The sequence below is a fragment of the Narcine bancroftii genome, chromosome 2 (assembly GCF_036971445.1).
Source record: "Narcine bancroftii isolate sNarBan1 chromosome 2, sNarBan1.hap1, whole genome shotgun sequence".
Taxonomy (NCBI): Eukaryota; Metazoa; Chordata; class Chondrichthyes; order Torpediniformes; family Narcinidae; genus Narcine; species Narcine bancroftii.
Genome location: NC_091470.1, coordinates 313,215,775 through 313,238,484, shown reverse-complemented (window position 1 = coordinate 313,238,484; position 22,710 = coordinate 313,215,775). Strand labels below are relative to the sequence as shown.

General features: G+C 38.2%; 1 protein-coding gene across 13 annotated transcripts in view; it reads left to right on the top strand.

Moving 5' to 3' along the window:
* The window catches only part of trappc9 (trafficking protein particle complex subunit 9), a 650,990-nt gene that overhangs the window by 124,578 nt on the left and 503,702 nt on the right, over window positions 1-22,710 (top strand). For all 13 annotated transcript variants that reach the window (XR_011352375.1, XM_069921673.1, XM_069921672.1 and 10 more), the window contains one exon: window positions 4,641-4,726. Coding sequence is in view for 12 of the 13 variants with exons in the window: in XM_069921673.1 (XP_069777774.1) it covers window positions 4,641-4,726 (86 nt within the window). In the remaining variant the exon portion in view is untranslated. The remainder of the gene's footprint in view (window positions 1-4,640; window positions 4,727-22,710) is intronic.

Sequence of the window (22,710 nt, the reverse complement as noted above, 5' to 3'; positions counted from 1 at the left end):
ACAGTCCTTAAAACTTAAAAATGTCACCTTAATATCGGGGTTGTCCAATACGAAGTGGATAAATTTGTTACCTTGATGACAAAGTCACAACACTGCCGCTATCTTCCCACCAGCTCTGATGCAGTCTCGTGCATGATGCATTAATGGTGAAGACGCATCTCCTCCTCCGGTTCTATCTGTCCAGTCCATTTGCTTTCAGCTCTCCACAGGCTTTTACAGCCTGTTACAGGAGCCAACAGTGGTTTATTTTAAAATATCCAAATAAAATTTAAACCTTTAAATAATGATTTGTTATTAAAATATTGTGATATGGCTTTTAACAGCATCCACTGGTCAGCTTTAAGTGCCAGATTTGGGATCATCTTATATAAAGGATATCACTCAAAACCAACATTTTAGGTAGAAATTCTTGGGTTGGCCTACACACGAGTTCTATATGATGGAATATATGGTAAATTGTTTTGCAGTCATGTGGTTTGAAACATGCAATAGTATAGATGCTGGATTCTGGAATAAAAATCTGCTGGAAATACTTGACAGGTTGAGTTGAATCAGTGGAATTCTTCATCAAGACCTTTATCTTTTTGTGATTTGAAGTTCTCTGTGAGTAGGGGGTTGGTGGAAAAGCAAGTTGCATTGAAGTTCATGAGTGGATTATTCGCAAGAGCCATTTTCCCAAGAAGACTTTCAATAGTGTTTCTGTGGCTGATCCCCACCAGTCCATTCCATTCCATCTCATTTGACCAGAAAGTAAACTAGTCTAGACATATAAAACATTGTACCTAGTAAAAAAGACTATGCTATCAATCTTATCCATGGATTCCCCAAAGCTTTTCCCTCATTTGTAAGTTGTGTGATGGAATAATCTTCACTTTCTTCGATGAATCTGGGTCAAGAAGCTTAACACTCTTGAACCATACAGAAGCAAAAAAAGCAAATTCCTTGATGCAAATGTTCAATTTATTAATTTTGACACAGAATCATTGACTCTGGTGCCTGCCTGTCTTTTTAGTTTTGAAGCTTTTTTGCACTCTAACAAATAGTATGCCACTCTATGAATACATTGATATGAAATAACCAGAATGCATTTTTCCATCCTTGTCAATTTATAAAATTTAGCATGAAACTCTGAAACTCATCCCTTCATAACAGATGGAATGGCTATATTGTGAATGCTGAATATCTGAAATAAAAAGGAGATCTCTGTAGGGGAAGTACAAAGTAACCAAGTTAGACCAGCAATCAGATATTTCCAAATCAAAACCTCTAATTCAGCATCCAAAATGCTCATGCTTTATAGAATGTATTATTTACAAAAATGCAATCGGTGGTTAGGCAAGGGTTCTTCCAAAATGGCATTCTCTTGAAAACTATGAAGGGAAACAACTTGGAAACAACTTTTTTGTTGATCCTTTGCCATTGTGAATTGAAATGACCAAAATCATGGAAAATTTCAGAATTAGTATGTATTTATTGTCATGAACAAGTCATGAAATTCAGTGTTTTGTGGTAGCATCATAGAGCAAACATTCATATTTATAACCATCTTAAGAAATTACTATATATATAAAAAAATAATAATAGAGCATGAAAAGTAAGGCAGTGTCTTTAGTTGATTGATTATTCAGGAATCTGATGGCAGCGGGGAAGAAGCTGTGCTGTTCTGCTGAGTGCTCGTCTTTAGGCTCCTGTACCTTTTCCCTGATGGTAGCAGAGTGAAGAGGGCATGGCCTGGGTGGTGGGGGTCTTTGAGGATTATAGGTTGCTTTTCTTTTTAATTCACCGCCTCAATGGAGTGAAGTATAGTGCCTGTGATGTCGCAGGCCGAGTTAACAACTCTGGAGTTTATTCTTGTCCTAAAACTTGGAGCCTCCATACCAGGCAGTGCTGCAACCAGCCAGAATCCTCTCCACGGTACACCTGTATTAGTTTTCAAATGTCTTTGGTGACATACCGAATCTCCTCAGGCATCTCACAAAGTATAGCCACTGGCGAGCCACCTTTGTGATTGCATCAATATGGAGGCTCTAGGACAGATCCTCGGAGATGTCGACACCCAGGAATTTGAAGTTCTTGACCCTCTCACTACTGAGCCCTCGATGAGGACTAAGTTGTGTTCCCCTGACTTCCTCCTGAAGTCCACAATCATCTTGGTTTTGCTGACATTGAGCGCAAGGTTGTTGTCATTGCACCATTCAACGAGCTGATCTTTCTTCCTCCTATCTGCTTCCTCGTTGCGGTTTGTGATTCTACTAACAACTGTGGTACAGTTGGCAAACTTGTAGATCGCATTGGCATTGTGCCTGGCCACAGAGTCATGGGTGAAGAATAAGTAGAGCAGTGGGCTAAGCTCGCATCCTTGGGATGTGCCAGTGATGATGATCAATGAGGAGTTCTTTCAAGAACATATTTTGCCGCTATTTTCAGAAAAGAAAATCAATTTTGGATGCAAGGTATCTCCACAATTGAGAAATAAAGGAAAAATAATATTCCTGATTGCATGTATTAAGATTGCAGAGGTATAAATTAGTCCATAGTTGTGTGTTAACTTGTAGGTATATTCATTTTGTTGTTGGTATTAAAACTTTGCCCCCTGAGCATGTATTATAATATTTTTCGATGAACAATGATTATTTTCCTGTGAAGGTAATGATGCAAGCAGGAATACCAGGCCGGGAAATAGCAGTAGACTTCATAGCTGCTGATATCCCATGATGCCTTTTGCTGGTAGATCTGCAAATTCAAGCTGGCATGACAAGGACTACACAAAAGTCACTTCCTCAATGCATAATGAGGAGATGCAATCACAGCAGATAGATTTTCAAGGATGTGGTAGATTATTTCTTTATTTTAATTTTCGTGGATTCTAATCTGCAGTTGTATTCTTCAGATCAAGTTCGGTGGTGATTGATTTTTCTTGGTCACGGAGTACCCAGTTTTTTACTATTCTCATTGGATAAAAATGAAAAAGTGCTGATTGATTAGATGAGCAGGGGCATTGGGTGATGATCAACAACAGATAGTCTTGATCGTGCGAGGCCAAATCTGGCATAAATTCTTAAAAGCTTAAGTCAAGCTCCAGTCATTTCCATCCAGTTTTGCTGCTTAGAAACATTAGGACTGGGGGGAAAAAAAAACTCAAATGATGATACATTTCACCATAGAATTTGAAGCCCAGAAGGAGCGAAGGATGGTAAAGTGGTCATGTTATTAATATTTTGCAGAAGTGCCGCACAGTAAATAACTTGAGAGGCTGAGACTGAGTCACTGATCTACAGGTTCTTATTTACAATGGACAAGGACCTCATCCTGTGCCATGATTCGGGCTTTCTGGGGAAGGGTCAAGGTGTAAGAGGCTTTGTACAAGGTGAGGTGAAAAGAGAGGGGCCACAGAATGGGGTGCAACCAGGTAATCAAGAATTCTGCTGTTCACCACAGGAAGCTTAAAGTCAGAGCTTTTAAGCAGACATTTCGAATTTAAATCAGCAAATTTAATAGAATGCCCTCGAACAAAAGCTAGCAGTTGTTGGGAATCTAAAATATAAATAAATTACTGAATAACGGAGATGTCAGACAGCATCTGTTGAAAGAGAATGAGTTAACATCTAAAATTTTTCACAGAACTGGAAAAGGAGAAAAGAATTTTAAATTATAGAGAAGGTGAGATTGAGCGAGAGGTTGAGGGAAGTTTATTGTAGAGGCCAGAGTTGCCATGATGATAAATTGTTTGGTTAAGCATCTGGTTGATTGGTTAATGAGGTTGTCAGACAAGATAAAGGGGTATGAAAATGTGAATTGCCCACCAGGTCAGATTTTTTTATGGAGCAAAAAAAGACTGAGCAAGCTTTACAGATGGATTACTTGCAACACAATTGGTTGGTTATGGTGTAAATAAAAGCATGTTGTTAAAATTGTAGAATTTGATAGTCCAGAAGGTATATTGTGCCCAGACAAAAGACAAGATAATGTTCCTTTAACTTGTGCAATAACAATGTAGGAGGCCACAGGCAGAGGTGAGAGTAGGAGAATTGAAGTAGCATACAACCGGAAAATCAGGATTTCCCCTGGGGATTGGAAGCAGATGCCTCACAAAGCAGTTGCCTGATATTTAATCTTTATTTTCAATTCAATAGTCATCAAAATTATTTGTTCTTGTTTGGTTTGCATTTGTTAATATATCAGGCATTTGCACTGGGGATTGGGAAGGAAGAGAAATTTTGACGGTTTGTGATATTTATCATAATGCCAGTTTCATTTATTTCAAACAGCCAATTTTTAAAAAAAAGTTCTGTTTTGCTTTTGAATAATAGCATTTAATATTTTCAGTGTCATTGAAAATGCAAGAATGTTTTGATATCCTTAATTTTCTTTCCAATTTGATGTAACAAATTTAATTAGCATTCATACTTCAATTACTTTTTTTTGTTGTAGAGTCCAATATGCAAATGTCAGTTGCGATAAATGGAAAATTATTTATTCAGTTTTTAGTTATTCTTTTAATGTTTGGATATGAAATGGTTATTCCAGCATTATTTTAGTGCAAGCTCTTCATTATACACAGAAATATGAATTTGGTTAATTATATTGTAATATAATTTGCATCCTCCTGACTTTGATAACTTTATGTTCTATCCCAACAGAATTCCAGTGGGTGCAGGGAGATGTGTGTGAAGTTCAACTGATGGTCTATAATCCTATGCCTTTTGAACTAAGAGTAGAAAACATGGTTTGTATTCTTTAACTTTTACTTTTTAAGCTTTTTACAATATGGGCTAATTATTTACAAATCAATTTTTCAATATATAGAATTGAAATTGATGTGTATAAAAATAGATAATTATAATTTTGGGTTATATATTATTGGAGTCCTTGCTAGGGAACAAGAAAATAAACTAACTTTTCTTAAAATTACAAAATAAATGAATGGTATTGTCCCTTCTGTAATGACCTCTGATGGGAGTTGCAAAGATTTGTTCAAAATTACATTTGTGTGCTTGTGCAAGCTTCTTTGAGTTCATTGACTGCAGAGAAATTGGGCTGAGGAGACTATTCCATGCTGCATGACTCTGGATCAAAGAAATTGTTTACTTTTGAGGCTCATTGTATGTGAAGAATGAATAGTGCTTTTGGAGTCATGCTCTTGGTAATATACTCCTGTGAATGAGTGATGACTAGGTTAGGTAAGGAAATGATGGCAAATTTTGTCTTTTCGATGAAATCCCAGGTGAATTTGAAAATACCTGAAATACAAACACTTCAAAACAAATCTTATTTGAAATACTGGAGACTTCATGTCCACAGTGACTTTACAGAAACTTTGAAGAATTCCTATGGAGACTTTACAAGTAGGTGTTAATTGGACTGGTGTTGTGGAATAAATGGACTATTGTTTATAAAGCAACAGAGGAGACAGTGGATACTCACACCTTTTTGCAGGAGCTTTGAAGAGTGCTGAGAGACTTCACTGATGGATCTTGTTTATCCAAAAGCAACAGGTGCATAATAGTTGGAATTGGATGAAATTGGACACACTGGAAGAACTTCGGCATTCTCATTAAATAGTTTTCTTGGCAGTCGTTATTTTTCTTTATTTAAAAAAAATGTAATCTGTGATTTATGTACTTTTCTACTTTTTAGAAATGAGTACACAATACTTTCAGGGTTCGTGCAAATAGTTCATGTTGCGAATTTGGATTTTCTATCTTGTCTGCTTTCCTGACTTTTTGTAGCAGCTGCCCCTACAATTCTAGGCTTATTATTGGATGCTGTGCCTCTGCAACAACATTGTAAAATTATTGGCTCTTCTGTTTTTTTTCATAATGTCACTGAAATCCTCCCCATGCCCTTAATTGCAGCTTGCCAATATTTAAATCTTTTTTTTCTGCTACAAAGGTCTGTCCATTAGGAATTCATCCTATGTTTAGTGGAAGTGAAAGGTCATTGGAAAGATACTACATCCTGCATTTTCTGTAATTGATGTATTAGGCAAGCACTAGTCAAAAGATATATTCGAAAGGCAGATATCTACTTTAAACCATTAATTAGAATGTAATAATGAGGTACTCAGAACACCAAACCAACCGTGTTTTGAGGATGTAGCAAGCAGGTAGACAATGGGGAATCAATGGATCTGGATAAGGTACCGCTCAAAAGGTTGTTCAATCCAATAAGATATAATACTGCATGAGTTCAGAATTAGTTAAAGGACCTAACTGTAAAGTAGGAATAAGTAAAAACAGAAAATGATTGCAACTATCAGACTAGATAAACATCTGTGGAAAGAGACATGGTTTAGTATTTATTTCAGATTTAATTCCAGGAATAATCAAATCAATTTTGATTGGGCTGGTTACTAATTATGGTGACCTGCAAAAATGAGTGCTGCGTTCTCAGCTATTTCTCTCTTTGGCTTGGCTTCGCGGTGTCTGCCTTAATAGTGGACTCTTGTTTCTGTGTGACTTCACAGCACTTGGAGTGATCTGTGCGAGAATACAGTTTGCAAAATGTTTTGAGTGTAAGGTGGGTAAATGAACTGCAGGCATGGAGCTATTCACTTTTGTGGAAATCATAGAGTTGGTGAGAAGCTAAAAATAACTGTAGATCTTGAAAAGGATCAGATCGACTATTGGAATGTAGAAAATGATCATTTCAGAGGTGAATGGTATGCAAGTCTTAAATGCAGGAGTTTTTTTAAAAAAGCACAAGGGTAGCAAAGTTTTATTGCGATTGCACAGGGGCCTTATGAGACTGCAACAGGAATACAATGTGCAGTTTTAGTTTCTGTAGCTCAGAAAAGATTTATTTTCTGAGTATTTGGGGAGCTTTGACCCATGAAAAGAGATTCTGTAGAATAGTTTGGAAGAATGTTGTGTGAATGTTATTTAAATAAATGAGAAATTCTGAGAAATTAATTTTGTTGTATTTGTGAGTCCAGACCTTAAAGCAAAATAATTATAAATATTTTCAATGTAATAAAAATGGAAAATTCAGCAGATCTACCAGTATCTGGTGAAAGAGAAAAACAGAATGAATGTTTTGACTTGAATTTTTGTCAGACTTTGAATCCATTCTTTTGAAGTTAGAATTCAACCCTTTAAATTTGAGAGAAGAAGAAATGCCTTTATTCAGGGAGTTTGTACATCTTTGAAATTACAAAGTGGATACTTTCAATTTACTCACTATTATTGCAGAAACAATGTGTGAGTTCACTCACCCAGCATTTCTGAATATCCTTCCAATCTGTGGACATCTCCTTGCTAGTCACCATCCTACTTAATTTTGCATCACAAGTGAACGTGGAAATATGACTTTTGGACTCCTCAGCCAAAGTATTGAAACTGGTGTGAATATTTAGGTCCCTGCACTGATCTCTTTGATACACCCTTAGTCACAGCTTGCCAGACTGAGAAAGTTTTATTTAATTCATCTTCAGTCCAAAAAATAATTATCGATCATGTTCATATTATTTTATCTTTCACCTTTTGCTAAAATGTCAACCATTTTTTTCCCCACTGCTCTGATTTTTTTTTTGTTTCTCCAGCAGATTGTGTTTCTTGTCTTTTCTAACGTGCTCACTTACAGATTTTGTAACCTGCGATTTTGAGGAAAAATATCACATGGCACAATGCCGTTGAACAGTAGCATTTGGAGAGTTTCTCAACATAGAACATGACAGCACAGAACAGGCCCTTTGCCCTCAATGTTGTGCCAACCTATGTAAACGTATTCAACAATCTAAACCTTCCCTTACTTGTACCCTAACTTGTATCCATAATCATAGAACATTGGAGCACAGAAATAGGTCTCTTCAGCCTTTCTAATCTGTGGCAAACTACTGACATGCACCAGTCCATTGTCCTCCATACCTCTCCCTGTTGAAATTCTGAAATGTTAAAATTGACTGCATTAACCACTTCAGCTGGCAGCTCGTTCTACACTCTCACCACTCTCTTTGTGTGAAAAGGTTTCCCTTATGTTCCCACTAAACTTTTCCCCTTGCACTCTTAACCCATGTCCTCTGATTTGTATCTCGCCTACCCTCAGTGAAAAAAGCCTATCTGCATTTACTCCATCTATCCCGCTCATAATTTTAAATACCTCTTGTTGCATATTTAGATAAATTAAAGCAAGTGGATTAACTTAATAGTTAGTTTATTAACTATATACATTGAGGATGCAAAGTAACAGAATGTGGCCACTGGAATACGCCACCATAAAGAATCCCCTGGAACCCCAGTAACCGGATATACAGGATATGAACAGTGACTGATCTACACCTCTATCAAATCTTCCCTCATTCTTCTATGAATGAGGGAGTAAAGTCTTAATCTGTTTAACCTTTCCCTGTAACTCAGTTCCTGAAGTCCAAGCAACATCCAAGTAAATCTTCTCTGCACTCTTTCTATCTTATTGATATCTTTCCTGTAGTTAGGTGACCAGAACAGCACACAATATTCCAAGTTTGGCCTCACCAATGTCTTATACAACTTTTCCATAAAATCCTGTCTCCAATGCTCAATAGTTTGATTTATGAAGGCCAATATGCTAAAAGCTCTCTTTACAACCCTATCCAGCTGTGATGCTACTTTCAGGGAAAAATTTATCTGTATTTCCAGATCCCTCTGTTCTACCATACAATAGTGCTCTACTATTTACTGTGTATGTCCTTTCTTGGTTTGTCCTTCCATCTGCCATTTTTCAACTTATTTTTACAGCAGGTCAAGATCCATCTGCAAGCTTTGAAAACCTCCTTCGCTCTCCACAATGCCTCCAATCTTAGAGACATCTGCAAACTTGCTGATCCAATTTACCACATTATCATCCAGATCATTGATATAGATGACAAACAACAATTGTCCCAGCACTGATCCCTGAGGCACACCACTAGTCACAGGCCTCCAGTCTGAGGAACAATCATCCACCACTACTTTCTGTCTTCTCCCGTCTCACCATTGTCAAATCCAGTTCACTACTTTACCATGAACACCTAATGTCCTATCCTTCCTAATTAACTTCCCATGTGGGACCTTGTCAAAGGCCTTGCTAAAGTCCATGTAAAATACACCCACAGTCTTTCCTTTGTCAGCTTTCATGGAATATAAAAGAAATTATCCCTTAAATTTTCTTCCCCTCATCTTATACAGATGTCCTCGTATTTGTTACAGTCACTTTGGGGGAAAAAAATGCAGGGTGTCCATCCTATTTATGCCTCTCATACTCTTATGGATCTATATTAACTCATCTCTCATCCTTGTTCGTTCTAAAGAGAAAAGCCTGCTAACCTTGCTTCATAATACTCGTTTTCCAACCCATGCAACATTTTAGTAAATCTCTAATGCACCCTCTCTAAAGCTTCTACATCCCTCCTGTAATGAGGTGACCAAAACTGAACACAACACAGGTAGTCTCTGACTTATGGCAGTAATGGGGACCAAAGGATTGGTTGTAAGTTGGGGAATGGGGACCACGGGCTGCCAATGGGGAATGGGGAGTGGGGACTTCAGGCTTTGCTGGGAGCAGGGACTACTGTATTCAGTACTTTTAATATAAAATATGTACTTGGACAGTAGTTATATTAAAGATTTAACATTTTTTTCGTCTTCTGTGAGGTTGGAAGTAACTCGCATATGTCAGAAGTTGAGGACCACCTGTATTCCAAGTATGGCCTAACCAGAGTTTTATAGAGATGCAACATTACGTCTTGATCTCAAACCCATGACTCAGAAGGTCATGAGCCTTCTTAACTACCCTGTCAACCTTCATGAAAACCTTGAAATAAAGATGGATTAGGCCCCAAAGTCTGTCTGTTCTTCCACACTATTAAGAATCCTGCCATTGACCATGTACTCTGCCTTCAAATTGGATCTTCCAAAAAGCATTACTTTGCATTTATCTGGATTGAATTTCATCTGCCTCTTCTCAATCCATCTCTACATCCTGTTGTAACCTATGGCCACCTTCTATACAATCCACAACACTTCACTTTCATGTCATCTGAAAACTTCTAATTCTTCTTCCAGATCATTTATATAAAAAAAAACCACAAAGGCAGGAGTCCCAAAACAATCCCTGCAGAACTATACTTGTCATTAATCTCCAGGCCGAATACGTTCCATCTGCATCTACCATCTGTTTTCTGCAGACAAGTCAATTCTGAATCCACACAGCCAAGGTTCCATGGATCCCATGCCTCATGTCTTTCTGATTGAGTCTACCATGATGGGCCTTATCAAATGCTTCAATAACATCCATATGCACTACATCTATTGCCCAACCTTCATCAATTTCTTTTGTTACTACCTCAAAAAAACTCAATTTGGCTTATGAGGCATGACCTGCCTCCACAAAATCATGCTGACTCTTCCTGAGCAGACATTGCTTCTCTACATGGTTATAAATCCTCTCCAATGGTTTCCATATCACTCGCTGGTCTATAATTCTCAAGATTCTCCCTATGACCTTTATTAAACAAGGAAACTACATTTGCTATTCTCCAATTCTCCGGTACCATTTTTGTGTCCAGGGTGGATGTAAAGATCATTGCCAATGCCCCAGCAATCCCTTCCCTTGCTTCCTGTAGTATATCTCATCTGGTTCTGAGGACTTGGCAATCCTAATGTTTTTAATGTGACAGAGTATATAGAGATAAATTGGGAAAGGATAGAGTACGTTACATACAAACACTTCAAAACAAATCTTACTTGAAATACTGGAGACTTCATGTCCACAGTGACTACAGAAACTTTGAAGAATTTTTATGGAGACTTCACAAGTAGGTGTTAATTGGACTGATGTTGTGGAATAAATGGACTATTGTTTATAAAGCAACAGAGGAGACAGTGGATTCTCACACCTTTTTGCAGGAGCTTTGAAGAGTGCTGAGAGACTTCACTGATGGTTCTTGTTTATCCAAAAGCAACAGATGAAGGAGAATGCTGGCTCCTAATGTTTGCTGGAGAAGCTCATGTGTTTTTGCGAGTAGAGAGAGTCAAACAGGCTGTCTCAGTCTGAGTGAGTGTGTGTGTGAGAGAGAGAGAGAGCAGTCTCTGACTGTGTTTCGGCCAGGGGAACAGCTGGAACTGAAACAGAACTCCAGTGTGGAAGAAGGCTGAGTCACAGCCCTTGTTTTTCATGCAAGAAGTTTCATGCAAATGAAACAGAAAGGAACTCTGTGATAGCCTGAAAGAAATTTGTTATCTTCTGGAGAACCCCAATGGGGCAAGTTTCCTCAGCATTACACTGAGGTACAAGGACTGCCTAAAGAAATCTCTTGGTCCCTGCCACATTGACCACCGCCAGTGGGCTGATATCGCCTCAAACCGTGCATCTTGGCACCTCACAGTTTGGCGGGCAGCAACCTCCTTTGAAGAAGACCGCAGAGCCCACCTCACTGACATAAGGCAAAGGAGGAAAAACCCAACACCCAACCCCAACCAACCAATTTTCCCCTGCAGCCGCTGCAACCGTGTCTGCCTGTCCCGCATCGGACTTGTCAGCCACAAACGAGCCTGCAGCTGACGTGGACTTTTTTACCCCCTCCATAAATCTTCGTCCGCGAAGCCAAGCCAAAGAAAGAACACTGAGGTGACTGAGGGAAGTACCTCAGTTGTGGATGTCCTGGAACAACACATCTCTCTCTGAAAACCAACAAGAACCTTCCTGATCGGTAACCATTTACCTTTCGAGCACCAAATCATAGTGAACTTTATACATGTTAAATTCTGTGCACAGTATAAGAATTGCCTGCAACCAGTGAACTTAGAGGAATGAGAAGTGAGATCGGACTGTGAACCAAAGAACTTTTCTGAATTTACACACGCATTATATACACATGCACTTAGAATTAGAAAAGGGTTAAGTAAGTTAATAATAGATAAGTTAAAGTTTAATTCTATTTTCATGTTTAAAGATAATTAAAAGCAACTTTTGTTTAAGTAACCATTTGTCTTGGTGAATATCTATTGCTGCTGAGTTTATGGGTCCTCTGGGCTCGTAACATTAACAAGATCCTGCATGACTCTTAACCTTGCTCCAGCACTTAAACTTGTTCTTTTCTGACCTTGCATTGCCCAAGATTCCTCTCTCTGGTGAATACTGAAGCAAAGACCTCCCCTCTCTTCTCTCTTCTGCCTCCAGGCACACGTTGTCTCCTTTATCCTTAAGCAGTCCCATCTTCATTCTAGTCATCTTTCAGTTCTTTACTTGTGCATAAAACCCATTTGGATTTTCCTTTATCCTACGCTAAGGCCTTCTTGTGACCTCTTCTAACTCTCTGAAGTCTTTTGTTCAGTTCAATCCTGTCTACCATATAATTCTCATGAGCCCTTCCTGTCTTTTGCTTCTTAAATCTTGTGTATGCTTCCTTTTTTCTCTCTAACTAGCTGCCTCACCTCTTATCTCAACCACTATTCCCTCATCTTTTCCCTGTCTCAGTAGGACAAATCTATGCAGGACCCCCTAGGGGTTCCTCAACATCCTCCACATTACATTTTAGCATTTCCATGAGAGCATAAGTTCCCAATTTACTCTCCCTAGTTCCTGTGCCATTCCATTGTTGTTAGCCCTTTCCCAATTAAACACTTTACCATTTTATCTACTCCTATCCTTGTCCATACCTATGCTAAAGATCAGGAAGTTGTCACTGTCACCGATATACTACCCTACCAAGAGGTCTGTCACCTGACCCAGTACTAGATCAAGTATGGCCTCTCCTCCAGTCGGCTTGTCAACATACTGTGTCAGAAATCCTTCTTGGACACCCTGGGACTCTGACAAATTCTACCCCATCTATCCCTCTTGCAGTAAGGAAGTCCAAGTCAATATTAGCGAAATTGAAGTTTCCCATAGCAACAACCCTGCTTCTTTTTGCTCCATTCCACAATCTGCTGACTTATGTGCTCCTCAATGTCCCGAGGGCTATTTGGGGGCCTCTCGACTTCTAACAATAGAGTGATAGCTCCCTTCCTGCTTCTGACTTCCACCCACACTGACTCAGTAGACAATCCTTCCACATTTAAAGGAACCATTTTGCTGGAGCAGAGTCCATAAATAATTGCTTTTTTTTTTGCTGCTGTGTAAGTTATAAACCTTCATTAGGTTTTTAGTGCCCCTTGGAGGAAGTTATAGAAATTGCATTCATTCAGAGATGATGATTTTGTAACTTAGTAGATTAATAATTAAATATGATAAATTAATTTCTCTTAGTAAATCTTGGTTTCTTGTGTGAGTAATTGATTTATTTGTCTTCTGACAGCAAAATTAAGTTTAAATGTCTGAGAAATAGATCTGATTTTTTAATAAATTAACACGGAGTTCAGTTTGAATAGTAATTTTGTGATAGGATAAGTATTTACATAAAGAATGTATACTTCTGCAGAAATTGCAGGAATGGAGATAGAAGGGTAGCATTAGACCAAATGGTTAAGATTGTCACTGAATGGAATGGACAATGGGAAGTCTCTTGAGCATTTTTGATTAAGGGTTCATTGGTATCAAAAGAAAAACTGTATTGTAGGAAGAAAACCATTTAAATCCACAATATCATGAAAGTTTATTTATGATTTTGTTGGAAAAAGATGCTACTTTTTCATTAAAACTACTATGGCAGTATTTGTAAACATAACTTTTAAATGTGAAAAAATAAGGAGTATGCAAGTATTTTAAAATCTAAGCTCTGTGGCATCATATTAAGTTTTCAAAATATTTAATGTACCAGGGGTTGTAGGTCATTTAGGTGTAATTGGCCACCACAGGCTCGTGGGCTGAGAGGTCCTTATTTAAAATGTAAAATTGTAAATGGTTGTTCTCTGAATACGTGGTAAACTTTGAACTGGAGCTCCAAAGACACAAAGTATTAAACCACAATGCCTGCAGACTCTCGTGTTTTACCCTTAATGTAAATTCTTGCACATTGCTGAAAAGTAAAGATGAAGAATAGATAATGAAATTATTGAAATATGAAAGTCTGCAGATGCTGTGAATGTAGTAAAAACACAAAAATGCTGGAGGCACTCTTTGGGACTCGCAACATTCATTGGAGATAAAGATTCAGCTTTTGTGTTTTTATTATATGCTGGCCTTTATCGATCATTGCATGGAATATAGGAGTTGGGAGGTAATGTTGAGATTGTATAAGACGTTGGTGCGGCCTAATTTGGAGTTCTGTGTGCAGTTCTGGTCGCCTAATTATAGGAAGGATATAAACAGAGTGGAGAGAGTGCAGAGAAGGTTTACGAGAATGTTACCTGGGTTTAAGCATCTAGAGTATAGGGAGAGATTGGACAGATTAGGTCTTTATTCTTTGGAGGGTAGAAGGTTGAGAGGGGATTTGATAGAAGTATTTAAGATTATGAAAGGGATAGACAGAGTGGATGTGGATAGACTATTTCCGTTAAGAGGAGGAAAGATTAAAACAAGAGGACATGAGTTAAGAATTAAGGGGCAGAGGTTTAGAGGTAACATGAGGGGGAACTTCTTTACTCAGAGAGTAGTAGCCGTGTGGAATGATCTTCTGGGAGAAATAGTGGCGGCGGAGTCAATTGTATTATTTAAGAAAAGGTTGGACAGGTATATGGATGAGAAGAAGATGGAGGGTTATGGGCATTGTGCAGGGAGGTGGGACTAGAAAGGGGTGTTTGGTTCAGTGCGGACTAGAAGGGCCTAATGGCCTGTTTCCGTGCTGTAATTGTTATGTTATGTTACATTCATATTTACCAGCAGTAGAAGAACTTTGCTTTTTTGCTGATGACACTGAAATTCTATTGATGTAATTTGAGAGAAGAGCAATTATCATCCATTAAACTGGGTTGTTGGAAGTCCGTTTGATATCAGGAGGAGGCTCCATCGAAGGAGGCAGTGAGATCCTTGACCACTTGTTGCCTGTGAAGCCATGTTGTCAGATGTCCAAAATTTTTATAGCAGAACCAGTCACAAAATTTATTCTAAACAGCCCAAAATTGAAATTTCAAGATTCAATTAATTATAGAAAATTCTCTACAAAGTCCTGCATTACATGCAGACAAATTGACAAACAAAATCCTGTTTCTAATAATTATGGATATAAAAAGAAGTCTTAAACAAGGTGAGGAAAATCTAGAAATCTAAGTTGTCGTGTTCATTATTGTTGTAACATTTGTACATATGTGATGTAAAATGACTCAGCATAGAAGGTGTTGGCTCGAAACTCACAGCAGAAATTGTTTCTGGACATATTGTGATGGAATTTTGGAGATGTTTTTGGGAGGTAAAATTAGAGTAGGTTACATGTCTACACACACTTTAAAACATGTTATTTGAAATACTGAAGAATTCATATTCAATGACTTTACAGAAACTATGGAGAATGCTATGCACATTTCACAAGTAGGTGTTAATTGAAATGATGTCATGAAATCAATAGGCTATTGTCTTGGAAGAAAACCGGAGTCAGGTTGTCTGTGTTGGACCTTTTTGCAAGGCTTTTGATCTCTTTGCAAAGTACTCACTCAAAGGTAATTGAGAGGTTTGTTTTCCTAAAACAACACATGGACTGGAAGACTGACTCTCATTGTTTGCTGGAGAAGGAGGGGGTTCTGCAAGTGGGAGGGAGAAGGACATGTGGCTGGCAGTTGGAATCTCAGAGGGAGGGAGAGACAGAACAGTGTCAGCCAGGAGAAGCTTGTTGGAACTGAAACAGAAGCTCCAGAGTGGCGGATGGCTGGAAGTGCTATCTGACTGATGTTTCTCTTGGAATAATTGGAACAGAAAGGAACTCTGTGGTAGGCTGAAAGAAATAGGTTATCATCTGGAGAACCCTGATGGGGCAAATTTCATTAGTAAGACAATGAGGTGACTAATGTTGGTACCTCAGTTGTGGAAATCCTGAAGCAACGCATCTCTCTCTGCAAACCTACAAGGACCTTCCTGAGTGGTAAACATTTATCTTACAAGCACTGAAGTCTGGTGAACTTTATACATGTTAAATTCTGTGCACAGTATAAGAATTGCCTGCAACCAGTGAATTTGGAAGAATGAGAAGTGAGATTGAACTGTGAACCAAAGAACTTTTCTTAACTTTACACACACATTACATACACGTGCACTTAGAATTAGAAGGGGGTTAAGTTGGGTTAGTTAAGTTAATAGTGGTAAGTTAAAGTTTGATTCTGTTTTCATATTCAAAGATAATTTAAAAACAACTTTTACTTAAGTAACCATTTGTCATGGTGAATATCTATTACTGCTGGGTTTTGGTGTCCTTTGGGCTTGTAACATTTTAAGCACAAATTTTTAATATTGCATCCAGCATTTCTTGTTTCATTCTGTTTCTGAGTTTTGATTTGATAAAGTTCATCTCAGTGAAATTTCTTTCAATGGCCGCATTACTGAAAGGCAATGCCAAGAATGATAATGCAAAACTACCTATTTCATGTAAGTCATGTTCACCAGCTGCACCATATAGTTGATGACATCGATCCAGAATTGTTCAATATTTAAGTCATCTCTGTTTGACCATGACATTAGGTAGTTTGTTCCACTGTTGTTCTAACAGCCCAAGGTTTTCTTTTCTAGTAAACAGTGACAAAAATGAGAGCTTAGACAAGGCTGTCTTTTCGAACTGAGAATGATGGATGGACTCAAAATCAGTTAAAAATTCAAACAGCTGGACATTTAATGGAAGTCTTTTCTGCATCTGACTCAATAACCTCAGCATCTTATCTTAATATCCTCTGCTACTGGAGAGTGTTGCATATTCATGTTTGATATTATGACATGAAATACAATCCTGAAATTAACTGGACCAATTGGAAGATGATTGGCTTGAATATTGATATCGTAAGCTAGTACCACTGTCCATGTATTAACAATAGCTGGTCGCATCAACGGTTCCATAATGGGGCTGTACAAGCCCATAATTTCTTCAACCAATTTAATTCAACTACATTTTTCAAGATCAAACAGTTTGTTTCCTCTGATTGGTTGGTTTAGTGTTTGCTTGTTTTCTGGTATACAGTACATCTGAAACAATAGCTCGGCATTGTAATTCCTTTCTGTATCTTTTACTAGTTGAAAGTAAAGCTTTAGTTCTTCATTCTGGTCCCAAAATGCATTGAACACATGGTGCAATTGAAAGACATCTTGTATCAGACAACTTCAAAATCTTCAGTGGCTCTTCGCCAACATTTATGCATAAATAGATACTTCTATACTTCTTTTGACGAACATTATTATGAGAAAACCAGATGTATGCTTTATACACCATAAATTCTACATTGTGAGGCATAAATTTAAGAGCATATGATGAACATAGCTGTCTAGAATGGCAAATACACTGGATTTGAACAATTGTTGGATTTATCTCTCAGAACTTGGTCATGACTGAACTTGTATTGCATCCATCTGATGCAAGTACTATGCACTTATCACTTGACAGTTTCTTATCATTCAGTAATTTCATTAATGCAGTAAAAATAGCTTCAGCTGTTCCAAACTCTACTAAAATCATACTCAGAAAAGTTGTCACAACTTTACACATCCTAGAACTGTAGAAATGAACCATGATGCAGAGTTGTTTCTCTGTTATTAAATCAGTACTTTCATCATTGATGAAGGTATTTGGTGTGTCATTTAAATCCTGCAATAAATCTTCCTGAATCAATGGACTGAGAACATGTTTAATCATAGAAGTGCATTTTGTACGATGGACAGCCAAGTCTTTCCCAAATATACTTTGAACTAATTCCCCCAGGGGATCCACTGTTGATGAACTTGAATGGCAAGCAATGTGCACAACTAATTTCAGTTCAAAAGGTTCAATGCTATTATCAACTATTTTTTGATGACAACCCATATCAAAAAGATTTCTTACCCTGGAAAACAGTGCTGCATTGTGACAGTGTTTTTCAGTTGAGCTGTGTGATATCAAGGCACCCCTATGGGCATGAATTTGGCATTGGGTGTATTGGGTGATCCACCTCCAAACCAAGGTGCAATCTCTCATTCTGTTCATCCTGTTTATGATCAGAAAACACTGAAATGTAAGGAATGCTAAGACCTGTAGGTCCACCTAGCTAGAGGCCCAGATCATGAAGTTAGTGTGCAAATATGACTTGATAAAGGCAGTGACCCCTAACACCAAGTTGAAGTCTTCTACTGAAACTCGAGGAAGAAGTCATCGGAAAATGAGTTCAGCTCAAGGAAGAGGCCATTAGAAAAAGTGAGAAAGGAAGCAGAGGCGTGCTCAGCATGCTGGCATTCGTGTGGGACTCAAAGTGAAGCTATCCAGCCCATGCTCCCGATAGTTTTATGATCTCTGGAAAATGAACTGGATTGCTTGCGGCATAATCTGAAGTGGAGAGAAATTAAGGGCTGCTGCACTTTGGTGATAACCAGTAATTATGGAAGATTGGTGCCAGGACTCCACTCCAGATTCAGCCAACCAGCTAGCAATATATTTGTTTTGATTGTTTTTGTGTGTGCTTCATGATTCAGAGAGGCGCTGTTTCGTCGGGTTGTAAATGTATAATCGGATGATAATAAACTTGAACTTGATTAATGGCTTTAATTTGAGTATTTTTAACATTCCAATTTTTAAATTTTTATTCGATTTAATAGATTTCAACTTGTGATGGTTTTAAATATTTAAAAGTTGCTCTCGGTACTTAAATCTGGCAAAACGAAAGGTAACAAAGGCTATCAAAGTTTCTCATAATCCCTCGAGAACATGTTGTCACTGACATCATGTTTGATTCTGGAATGCTGAGTAGTGGTTGAATGAACATTGCCTCTCATCAAGCTAAATACAGGGTGAGCATTCCTGGATAGAAGGACAGGGCCTGATCTGGCATAGTAGACTGTGTTGAATTACGTTTAGTAAGGAATAAATTTGATGATGCCATTGCTTAAAAATGATGAGTTTAGTGTGACTTCAATTTAAGTCTTGATTTGATTACGTAACAGTGATATAATCAGCTTTCATTGTTTTGTGCTGTTGTATCAATTTTAGTTTGACAAAATTAATCACCATTTTTAATCAGTGAAATTGTTTGATATTTTCAGAAATGTAGCTTGTTTGGCAGAATATTTATTAATCTGAAATATGTTAAATATTGTCTACACTGTTGAACACAAACCTGATGTTATAATATTGTAATCAAAATATTTAAATCCCAAAGGTTTGTTTCACTGAGACAGGGATAGGATGATAAGGTGAAGGAACAATGGTTGATAAAAGAGATGGAACAGTTAGTCAAGAGAAAGACGGAAGCATACATAAGATTTAGCAACCAAATGTCAGAGAGGACTTGTATATTTAAAATTTCCAGGAAGAAACTTAAGAAGGGACTTTGGAGGGCAAGAAAAGGACATGAGAAGGTCTTGGCATGTAGGATTAGAAATACTGTAATGCTCTACTCTTGCATGGTGGTCAACTAAAGTGACAGTAGGACTACTCAGTGATGATGGGGGGAAAATCTAGTCCAAGAAGTGGTGATAAGATCCTTATGAAGTCAGTGTAGAACAGGCAAATGTGCTGGAGCATACTGAGATTAAGGAAGAGCAAGTGCAAGAGCTTCAAAAAGGCATCAGGATAGCTAAGTCTCCGGAACTGGACAGGATCACAGGCATTTAACTCCAGAGATTCAGATCAATAGCGAAGGAGCAGATATAACCTGCAAAAAGCTACCTCCTGGGCTAAGTAGAGATTCCGGATGATAATGGAAACAACAAGGGGCACCTGACAGCTGTGGCTAGGCCTAATGCTTTAACCTGCTACAAAACCAAATCCAATTAAGTCAAAGATGGCAAAGCTTTGGTCCCAGAAAAACTTGATGCCTTCTATACCCGATTTGATGATGGTAACCACCACTCATATCCCCTGATGATCCTATATCTGAGGAAGACATTCATGCTGTCTTTAGGAGAATGAATCTGAGGAAAGCATCCAGCCTAGATGGAGTTCCTTGCCAATGCATTCATGGATATCAGTAAAATCTCACTCCAGCAGGGCTTGGTACCCATCCATTTCAAACAGGTGTCAATCATACTGGTGCCTAAGAAAAGTGTATTAACCTGCCTTAATGACTGGTCTTGAAGCATATCAGCTCCTGTCTGAGTGGCAACATGGATTAGTTCCAGTTCGCCTATCCTAGCAACAGGCCTATGGCAGATGCCGTCTTATTGGGTCTACACAAAGCCCTGGAATAGGTGCATAGTGAAGATTCATTAATCAGGATGCTCTTTTTCAACATCATCATCCCCTCAAAACTGATCAGAAAACTCCAAGACCCCACTATGTAATTGGATCATGGATTTCCTCACCTCCAGACCACAGTGAAGGTTGGTGAGAACATCTCCTGCACAATCTCCATTAGTACCAGAGCACCACAGGTATGCATTCTTAGCCCTTTTCTCTACTCACTTGACACTTTCGATTATGTGGCTTGGTACCACAGTAGCACCATCCATAAATTTGCTGGCCAGACCACTTTAGTGGGTTGTATAAAGAAAGGTGATGAGTCAGCGTACAGGAGGGATATTGAAAACTTGGCTGAATGGTGGATCTACAACAACCTTGCACTGAATGTCAATAAAATTAAGGTGCTGATTGTTGACTTCAGGAATGGAAAGCCAGAGGAATACAATTCAGTGATCATTGGGGATCAGAGGTGGAGAGGGTGAGCAAATTTAAGTTCTTAGGAGTCACTATCTCAGAGGATCTTTCCTGGATCCAACATACTAATGGCATCATGAAGAAAACACGTCAGTGCCTCTACTTTCTCTGGGGTTTGTGGAGGTTTGGTAAGACACCAGAAACCATGGCAAATTTCTACGTGTGGTGGAAAGTGTGCTGACTGACTGCATCATGGTCTGGTATGGGGACACCAAGACACCTGAGCATAAAACCCTCCAAAAGGTAGTGGATATAGCCAAGGGCATCACAGGCAAAACTTTCCTGTTAATGACCTAGACCAGCAGCAATAGAAATTCATCAAGACAATAGTATCTTCAAAACAATTTTTATTAATAACTATTAATAATATAACATTTCTTATTTAACTCTGATCTTATCCCCACTATGTGCAAGTTTGTGAGTGTGTGTGTGTGTGTGGCTGATCCCAAACCATTATAGTTCAGGCATGATTCTGAAAAGTCATTTTCAAAGTTCAATCTTGTAAATCTTTTGTGTTGAAACTCAGGATCTTTAAACTGTTGATCAAAAATAGTTTGGAGTACGTGTTCTTAAAACTCTCAAGTTCTTGTAGAGTTGCTTTCCGAGGAACGTTTCTTCATATGAATGATTTTTCTACAATTCCGCTCTCTTACATGGAAGTTATGATACATGTGATTTTCATGATAATTTCACAACAGCAGAACTGCTCTCTCTCTTGACAAAGAGAAGCAGTAAAGTAGTCATACTTTCCAAAGCCACTCCAATTGTGTGTCCCTTCCTTGACAAGAAGAACACTACAACAATCCTTCTCATAGAAAGTTACTGTATTTCTGACTTCAGATGTAGTTGGTTTTCTTATATTAAAGATACTTTATTGAAGTGTTGTAATCACATGACATGACATCACTTCTGTTTTTTTCCTAAAGCACGACTCATAGCAAATAGTCTCTGGCCTGTCTACACAGGCCAACAAGCGGAGGGTCTTCTGTTTGACCAGATGGCTTTTTGAGTAAACTTCATTGTTCCAGATTTCAAAGGAGAACAATACCAAACTGCTTACTGCTCTATAGTTGCAGTCATCATTTTGAGAAAACAGGCTTTCAGTGGAACAATTAACTTTGATTTTATTGTTTTAACTGAACAATGATAAGCCTTCTGCTTGACTTCGAATTAGCATACTCTTTATCTCTGAAAGACTTCTCTTATCTGCTAACATACATGTGTGATTCCAAACCTGTTTCCAAACCCACCAATCCTTTACTGAAAATGTATATTATAATCTAAAGATTAATAAAAGCATAATTCTTTAACATTTCCCCACTATTAAGAACATCTGCAGGGAACGCTGCCATCAGAGAGCAGCACTCTGTTCTGGCTGCTGCCATTAGGAAGGAGGTATAGGCGCCACAAGACTAGCACCACCAAGCTCAGGAACCAGCTGCTACCCCTCCACCATCAGACTGCTCAACAACAAACTCAATCAGGAACTCATTTAAGGACTCTTATTTTTATACTTTTTTAAAAAAATTGTAAAAATTTGTTGAAAATTTCTCTATATTGCACAGTCAGTTTGTTTACATTCTTTATCTGTTTACAGTTCTTTATTTGTTTATGTCTGTGCACTGTGTACAGTTTTTTTTCCACTACCAATAAGTCACAATTCTGCCTCACCAGCAGACAAAAAGAATATCAGGGTTGTTTATGATGTCATTTATGTACTCTGACAATAAATTTGAAATCTGGACATAGCCTAGCTGACCACAAGAAGTGAGGGAAGAGATTGCTTGGTCATGAGCAATGATCTTTATGCATCCCTGGTCACAAGAGTGGCTCAGAATGATTGGAGATTGGCAGATGTTATTTCTTTGTTCAAGAAAGTTAATGATGAAAATCCGGGGCATTGTAAATTTGTACCTCTTGCATTGGTGGTGTGCAAACTGTTGGAGAATATTTTTATGATTGAGAAACGTTTAGAAAAGAATTATCTTCTTAGAAATCATCAGCATGACTTTGAGGGGGAGGTTGCACTTCATAAACCTAATTGAGTTTTTTGAGAAAATGAA